This window comes from Heterodontus francisci, chromosome 27 (assembly GCF_036365525.1).
Source record: "Heterodontus francisci isolate sHetFra1 chromosome 27, sHetFra1.hap1, whole genome shotgun sequence".
Lineage (NCBI taxonomy): Eukaryota > Metazoa > Chordata > Chondrichthyes > Heterodontiformes > Heterodontidae > Heterodontus > Heterodontus francisci.
The window spans coordinates 54,502,241-54,510,939 of record NC_090397.1 but is presented as its reverse complement, the minus strand read 5'-3'; the positions used below and the strand labels follow the sequence as shown (position 1 = coordinate 54,510,939).

At 42.6% G+C, this 8,699-nt stretch overlaps 1 protein-coding gene across 1 annotated transcript; it reads left to right on the top strand.

The window, feature by feature from the left end:
- The first annotated feature begins 3,044 nt into the window (after positions 1-3,044).
- On the top strand, positions 3,045-8,197 carry LOC137384950 (leptin-like). The gene is made up of 2 exons (XM_068059661.1): positions 3,045-3,194; positions 7,820-8,197. The coding sequence occupies exons 1-2, from the start codon at positions 3,045-3,047 to the stop codon at positions 8,195-8,197; spliced, it is 528 nt and encodes a 175-aa protein (XP_067915762.1).
- Positions 8,198-8,699: the final 502 nt, after the last annotated feature.

Sequence of the window (8,699 nt, the reverse complement as noted above, 5' to 3'; positions counted from 1 at the left end):
CCCTCCCAGGTGTATGTAAAAGATTCCATGGTATTATTTGAAGATGAGCAGCTGAGTTTTCCCCAATGTCCTAGTCAATATTTATCTCTCAACCAACATCACTAAAAAAAAGTTACAACATATTTATATGCCGCCAATAATGTAATACAACATCCCAAGGTGCTTCATAGGAGCATTGTAAAATAAAATGTGACACTGAGCCAAACAAGGAGATATTAGATAGATGACCAAAGGCTTGGTCAAAAAGGTAGGTTTTAGGGAGTATTTTAAAGGAGGAACGTGAGGTAATGAGGGGGAGAGGTGTAGGGAGGATATTCCAGAGCTTAGGGCCTAGACAACTGAAAGCGCGGCCATCAGTGGTGGTGCGATTAAAATCAGGGATGCATAAGAGGGCAGAATTAGAGGAGTGGAGACATCTCGGAGGATTGTGGAGCTGGAGGAGATTACAGAGATAGAGAGGGGTGAGGCCATGGAGGGAGTTGAAAACAAGGATGAGAAGTTTAACGTCAAGTTTTTCTGGGAGCCAATGTAGGTCAGCGAGCACAGGGATGATAGGTGAACAGAACCTGGTGTGATTTAAGAAATGCGCATCAGGGTTTTGGATGACCTCAAGTATTGCAGAGTGTAGAAGGTTGGAGACCAGCCAGGGATACGTTGAAATAGTCAAGTTTAGAGGTAACAATGGCATAAATGAGGGTTTCGGCAGCAGATGAGCTGAAAAAGGGTAAAGTTGGCAATGTTACAGAGGTGCAAATAGGCAGTCTTCGTGATGGCACAAATATGTGGTTGGAAGCTCATCTCGGGGTCAAATGTGACACCAAGATTATGAACAGACTGGTTTAGTCTCAGACAGTTGCCAGGGAGAGGGATAGAGTCAGTAGCTAGAATGGAGTTTGAAGTGGGGACCAAAAACAATGGCTTCCCAATATTTAATTGGAGGAAATTTCTGCTCATCCAGTACTGGGTGTCGAATAAGCCATCTGATAATTTAGCAATAGTGAAGGAGTTGAGAGGTGGTGGTGAGGTAGAGCTGAGTGTCTTCAGTGTACTTGTGAAAACTAAAGCTGTGCTTTTGGATGATGTTGCCCAGGGGCAGCATATAGATGAGAAATAGGAGGGGGCCAAGGATAGACCTTTGGGGTCACCAGAGTGCCTGGTCATGATCACATTGCTGATGGTTGTGTGCAAATTGGCTGCTGCGTTTCTGACATTACAACATTGACTATATATCACATTCAGACGCCCAGAGAATGTGAAAGGCGCTATATAAACGCAAGTGCTTTCCTTTTAAAGTTTTACAAAGACTTGCCTCATAATCACTCTCATCTTTCCTTATCCTGTTCATAACTTCTTATTTTCTCATCTGCTTCCAGACAGTGCAGCACTCAGTCGCAAATAAAGAAAACAACATAAAAATCTGGTCAAATGGGACAAGAAATCAACTGTAAAAAGACTTTATTAAACAATAGTATCAAGATAAACCTCTCTGAAACATCCTTTCGATTACCACCATTCAGGGTTTTAAAAAAATATCTGTTTAATCTTTGAAACCTTCTGTAATTTGAAGCTATTACATTGACAATCCGGCGCGAGTCCAAGATTTGCTTTTAACTTTCTCTCTCTCTCTTGTAATACAAGATGTATGAATTCGCTCCAAACCCCTAACGTTGCTCATCCAATTAAAGATGAAGTTTGGCGAGGTCGAGAATAACTGGGGTCAGGCCGGGTTTCCAAAATGCTGAAAACTACATGAATCACACACATATTGTGCAATGGAACTCCCAATATAAGAAGGACCGGCTCAACATGAACAGAGTAAAGAGCCGGGCGACCAGCCAGTTCACAGGTAGGGAAACTCTCAGATTGGAGGAGGAAGAGGAAGAGAAGGAGGAGGAGGAGGGCGAGCTTTGAGGGGGTCGGAGATTCCCTTTCGGAGTGGGGCTCTGAACAGTTTAGTGGTCGGAATGGGGAGTGGGAAGCTGGGGGGTGGGTGTTATTTAGTTGTTCATATTCATTTTCATAAGTAGGATTTATTCCAAACAGCACATGATTCTTGTTAGAGATTGATGCTGCACCTTAACCTGGAATGAAACAGGTTCCTGCCCCATCAGTGAAGTCTGTGAGCTCGAATCCGCCCGGGACTAGTGCTGAGAATGGGCATTTTAAAAAAATCATTTTAAACCATTTTTTATTGTGTTTTCCCCTCTTTGTATCTTTCTTATTCTGTTTCCCTCACCCACTCCCCTTTTCTGTCACATTCTTTCATTCTCCTTTTCCAAACGTGCATTCTTTCCCTCCTCAATTTCCCTCACTTACTCAATCACTCTCACTTTTTTCTCTCTCTTTCATCTGTTTTCACTCACTGTCTTATTCTGCTGAGATTTCTGGATCTTTTTCTCTCTCGCTGTCTCACCCTGTTCCTCGTTTTCTCCCATTTGTCTTTGCTATTTCACTCTCCTTCCCATTCTGCCTCATTCTCTTCTATTTCATTCACCTCTCTTCCCCATCCACCCCTCTGCCACCTTCACTCCTTTTCTGATTCACTCATTCGCTCTTACCCTCACTTGCTCTTTCTATCCACTTTCGCCCTGTGTTCTCTAATTCTCCGCCTTTATATATCAACCTCTCTCTCTTTCTAAGTCAACGTTCCTACTTTTAGGTCTTCTCCTTTATGGATGATACAGTTATATATTATATGTAAATATATATGTATATGCTGCGAAGCTGTAATAATCTATAGAAAGTTCAAACTGTTACTCAACAAGCTGACCAACTCAGAGATCACACCGGGTGTCGCAGGAATCAGGACCCTTCTCCGTTCCAATTTAACCATTGTGTTCTCCCGGTTGTGTGATTCACGCCCCCTTTTTCCAGGTGAGGAATCCTGCCCCAGAGCAGTTAAGGATTTGTGTAGGAATCTCTCCAATAAAGTCCCGTGTTTTAAACTGGAAATGAATAGCTCGGTGTTGTTTCCTGTATTTGTTGCTAGATTCGCCTGATCCTCAACTCGTCATTTGGCCAATTCTTCACCTCAAATTCTCAAGATGGGGAGCTTCGCCCTGTCCGCCTGGACTGTTCTGTGGATACTGGCCCCACTCTGCTCCGGACGTCCCACTGCCACTGAGAGGATCATCCGAGACACACGCCTGTTGACCCAGACTACCATCAGCCGCATTCAGCAGCTCAGCAACCAGGTGAGGCAGCACATCCTCATTCTGAGTAACATACAGCTCTGGAGTGGGAGCGAGGGGGAGAGGGGGTGGGCAGTTGGTAACTGGGTTGAGAACACAGTGAGTGGGATGGGGTGCAGAGTTGGGGAGGGGGGGTGTCTGAAATAGAGGAAGTAAGGAATAGAGGAAGTTACATTTACATAGCACCATATCAAATGTTCCAAATGTGATGACTATTGTATAGGGGACAGCTATCAGTGTGATGAATGAGCAGCTCATTTGTTTTTCGTCTTGGTTAGGGAAGGAATGTTGGTCAGGAAACCAGTGAAACTCTGCCTCTTCAAATAGTGCCCTGGGATCTTAAACATCCACCTGAACCATTGAGACCGGCAAAAAGTGCCAAAGAAACAGAGCGGGGGTGAGAGAAGGAATTAATCAGTCAGAAAGGCGGACAGATAGATAGATGCCATGATACTGGAATGCTTTGACATGATGCTTACACCTGGGGCCTGACCCATTTCACCCAGCTCTTCACTATTCGGTTCATTTCAAGCATAATTTGCTAAAACTTTTGGAAATAGAGCAATTTTTCAATGTAGAAAAAAATCTTCAGAAATCGAATGTTCGGAAGAGCAATTCGGCGAGTACATTGTTAGGGCTTTAAATGTAAATCATACAAGTCAACATGTTCAATAATTCAGTCGTCTCCTATGAAAAGCGGAATAAAGTAACTGATTTTGGGGAGAAAACAAAGGGAGAAGGTGCCAGGAAATTTCAGACGAAGTCAGTAGGAGGAAGAACGGAATAACTGAGTGAAAATGAACAGGGAGAGGGGAAAAAGAAAGCGAGAAGGGAAAAACGTAAGAGGAGGGAATAACAGAGTGAAGGGGTAAGAAATAGGAAGGAACCGAGTCTGAGCATTAATTCAATGGGATTGGGAACATTTCGTTGCCAATATCAAGGCAATCCCATTGAAATTTCCCTGGTAATTTACTGCTTGAATTGGGCACGTCTGTCAATTTCAGGTAAATTTCACTACTCTTCAACAATGTTTAAGTAAAATTCATATATTTAATATAAGCCACGGACAGCAGTGGTTCACCGTCACCTTCTCAAGGGTTATTGGGGATGAACAGTGTGATCTTGTCAATGATCTCCATATCCCAAGAACGAACGAAAAAAAACTTGATCGATGAAACATTCTTTAATCAATCACTTCCTGAATGTTGGTCAATCCTAAACCGCCGGATTAGGAAACAATGTCGAGAGCAAAAAATAATCTCAGTCCGATTGGCGAAACGAAATTAGCAGAGACAGATCCTTCCAAAACAGAAGGAATGAAATAGAAGTGGTTTAATGCGGATGTAATGACAAATAACATTTCTCAGCAAAACAGAAATTTTAAGAAATCTTCCATCAAATCGCAACATATAAATAACCGAGCGAGAATAGGAAATGAAAGAGGAATTTCGGTAGTAATCATAAACGAAATGTGAGGTCAGAGTTAGAAAATGATTTAATAAATAACCAGAGAAAAGAAAGATAACAAATAGAGATTTATTGTGACGGAAGAAACTACATTTCGTATAATAAGTGAAACCCGGGTTTCTGCTAACTCCGGATCTGAGGAATCCGGAACAATGGAACCAGAAAGCCATTGGAATGTTTTTAAGAATGAGGGGACTAGTTTCCTCCGGTAGGGCGCTAACATATTGTCCAGTTTTAACACAGTTCTTCCCCTGTGTATTCTAAACTGGTTAACCGCTGGTTAAAATGGCACAAACCAGTTCTCAAGGGGAGAACATTAAATCCTTTAGTTACCTCTCTCACAGCCCAGTGGGTAACTGCTGCAGCACCGAGTCTCAAAGACCAGGAAGTTCCTACTAGTTGGTGGAGCAGTAGGGCTGCAGCTCCTCCAGGCTAGGGAGGGGAAGCCCTAATGAACAAAGCTTGCTGACTCCTGTTTTGTGTGCATTTGTGTGACTGTTGGGTGAGGGCAGAATTGAGTTCTTGCGGCAGTTAAAGAGTTCAATATTGAGGCTGTAAAGTGCCCAGCAGAAAGATGAAGTTTTGTTCCTCGAGTTTGTTTTAAGTTTCACTGGAACAGTGCAGGGAGGCCGAGGAGTGGGATGAAGAATTAAAATGGCAAGCAACCTGAAGACCAGGGTCACGCTTGTGGTCTCAACAGAAGTGTTCAGCAGTGATCACACGGTCTGCATTTGGTGCTGTATTTGTGTAGGGTCAACTGTGGCTCAGTCAGTAGCGCTCTCAGCTCTGAGTCACAAAGTTCTGAGGTCAGGTCTCGCTCCAGGACTTTAGCACAAAAATCAAGGCTGACACTCGAGTGGAGATACTGTCTATCAGATGCAATGTTAAACTGAGGTCTCATCTTCTTGTTTGGGTGGATGTAAAGGGTCCCATGACACTATTTCAGAGAAGAGCAGGGATGTTACCCATGGTGTCCTGGCCAATATTTATCCCTCAAACAATGTCACACAACACATTATCACATTACCGTTTGTGTTCAATTGGCTGCCATGTTTCCTGCATTGTAACAGTCACTACACTTCAAAAGTATTTCATTGGCTGTAAAGTGCTTTGAAACGTCCAATGGTCATGAAAAGTGCTTTTTAAATGCAAGTCTTTCCTTTTCCCCAATGAAGAAGAGATTGCATCTGTGAGCAACAAATACAACAACAACTCACATTTATATAGTGCCTATAACGTAGTAAAATGTCCCACATGTTTTCAGGAGTGCTTTCAAACAAAATTTGACATCGAGCTACAAAAGATGTTAGGAGAGATGACCAAAAACTTGGTCAAAGAGGTAGTCTTTAAGCAGTGTCTTAAAGGAGGAGAGACAGAGGAAGAGAGGTGGAGAGGTTTAGGGAGGGAATTCTAGATTTTAGGACCTAGGCAGCTGAAGACATGACCACCAATAGTGGAACAATGGAAACCAGGATGCACAAGGGACCAGAATTGGAGGAGTGTAGAGATTTCAGAGGGTTGTAGGGCTGGAGGAGGTTATAGAGAGGGAGGGGTGAGACTACTGAAGAATTTGAAAACAAGGATAAGAATTTTTGAATCAAGAATACAGAATATTAACTTGGAGGAAGTACAAGTAAGTAGCTTCTTCACCCGAAAGGGGTGTTTAGGGCCCTGGATGGTGGGAAGGGAGGTGATGAAAGGGTGGGTGTTAAATTGAGCTGTTGTGATGCCTTAACCCCACGCCAACCTTCACTGCCCAGGTCAGGCTGGTCCAAGAAAGAATTGCCACTTGACGACATACTGGGGGTTGACCCACAACTATGGAACTTTACCCAAAGAATCTGTCTGTCTAAGAGGGGAGCAGATGGAGGGATGAAAATAAAGCAATACTTAGTTGAAATGCAAGTTGTTGAACTGGGTCCTGAGCAGGATCCGTGCAAAATAATTGCAACCCTTGCAGGGGTAATAGCTGTTAATTGGTCCATTTGCTAATATTCCATAGTGTAATTTTACCCTGATTTAAATTATCAGGAAGTATTATTCCCTTTCAGGAAAAAGTTCTAACTATAAACAGCCAGAACTCACATTACCTAAGATAGGGATGTAGCTTTATACGATTATCAGTGACACCCTTTTCGTAGAGTGCCAATTGACATCACTGTGTCAGCCAATGAATCAGAGGTGGGCGGGACTTATGGCAGGACTTACAGCAAGCATTCCATTTTACAGCAAACAAAGTCTATTTACTCAGCAGAGTCTATTTAATCAGTGCACTACAGCAAACAGACTACAGAATCTATTTTTAAAAAACTCTACAAATTTCAGTAAACAGAACTTATGACCAAAACTGCAGTGACATCTCCCAATAAAAGCCCAGTGATTTCTCCAGAAAAAATTACATAATATAAATGATGTGCATGAAATCATTCTCAGTTACTTACAACAGTGTGGTCTCCAGGTGTGATTCATGGGGGAATTTGTCAATCATCTCCATTCTGTCCAGGAATAGTGGTGTCCCTATATACAGCTCTTTTTGTACCAGTTAACTTTATCTAATTCATTAGCAGTTTCATTTTGACAAGAATGGACTCTGGAAATAGAAGAATTATATAAGGAGAACTCATAACATCTGTAAATGTGAAATAAAAACACAAATTGCTGATTCCCTATCTGAGTGACATAAATAGCATATGTAGCAAGCGTCCATTTGGCTCAGTCGGTTGCACACTCTTCACTCTGACTGAGAATGTTGTGGATTCAAACCCCATTCCTGAGCAAGTAATCCAGGCTGATACATCAGTGCGGTGTTTCCTTGAAGGTGACATCTTATTGTCAGTAAGGCAACAAGTACTGAAATCTGATTATGTTATAGGGTGCTTGGCATCCAGAGAACCCAGTATGAAAACTTAAACCCTGCTGCACCAGTGACATTTGCATTGGTAACATAACCACCCATGTAACTGCCTTAACCTAAAATGCCAAGTTATGGCAGTTTTTACCTGGTAGATAATGGATAGACAAGTAGATGGATAGATGATCCTGGTAGATAGGTAGCTTTGTAGATTGAGGTTGACTGGATGATACTGGTCGGCAGGTAAATCCATAAATTGATGATATTGGTAAATAGATAACAACATGTGTGTTGTTTTTATTTCTTTCAGTTCAAGCCATCCCCAAGCCTAGTCTTCAGTGGACTTGACCTGATTCCGGAGCCACTCAAAGAAAATAGCCTAGAGAACCTGGGCACTGTGGATGAGGCACTAGGCTGCTTTATTGAGAGTCTGTCCATTCTCCAGATAGATAACACTGTGCAGATCCAAGCTGATGTGAAGAATCTCAAAGTCCTGGTCAGGTCCTTGGCCACTTCATATGGCTGCTCCATCTCCAGGTGTGAGAAGGCACATCATCTGAAAAGGTTTCTCCGTAGGAACTCTGCGTTCGTTTTCACCATAAGACATGTGATTCTAGACAGGCTCCAAAAATACCTCAATAGGCTGCTCAAAACTTTGGACAACCCCAAGAGCTGCAGGGCTTCTTAATCCATGGACAGGCCCATTGGGTACATACCTTGAGTATTTGAGAAATGCACCAGCAACAGAAGAGTGTGCATTAATGAGGCATTACTCTTTCTTAGCTGCATATAGTTTAATATCACAATGCTTAGCTGGCAATAGGGGTGTTATAATTGGATTCAGAGTCCCTGGGCTAGGGAGGGAGAAATCAGCCAGGATTGCTGCTCCTGATTGCTAGCTTGTGACTCATGCTGGAAAATATATCCATGTGAATGTTGGGTGAGGACATGATTGTGTCCCTCCTATACATCACCTGGACTTGTACAGTAAGTGAGGTATTAGTGGACTGGTGAGGAATGAGTCATGAATCACTGCCCTAAGGTCCGAAGGGAAGATGTTGGAAGGGAAACTAATTATCATGTACATCTATCTGTCCAGAGATGGTTTTGTTGACATATGAAAGCCTCATATGAGAACCAATTGAGAAGAGTGTACTACAAGTGGGCAACCTAATGCTGGGGTCACGTTA

Coding starts and splice junctions, on each gene's coding strand:
- LOC137384950 (XM_068059661.1), top strand. CDS start 3,045: ATGGGGAGCTTCGCCCTGTCCGCCTGGACTGTTCTGTGGATACTGGCC. Junction 3,195..7,819: donor TTCAGCAGCTCAGCAACCAG/GTGAGGCAGCAC, acceptor TATTTCTTTCAG/TTCAAGCCATCCCCAAGCCT.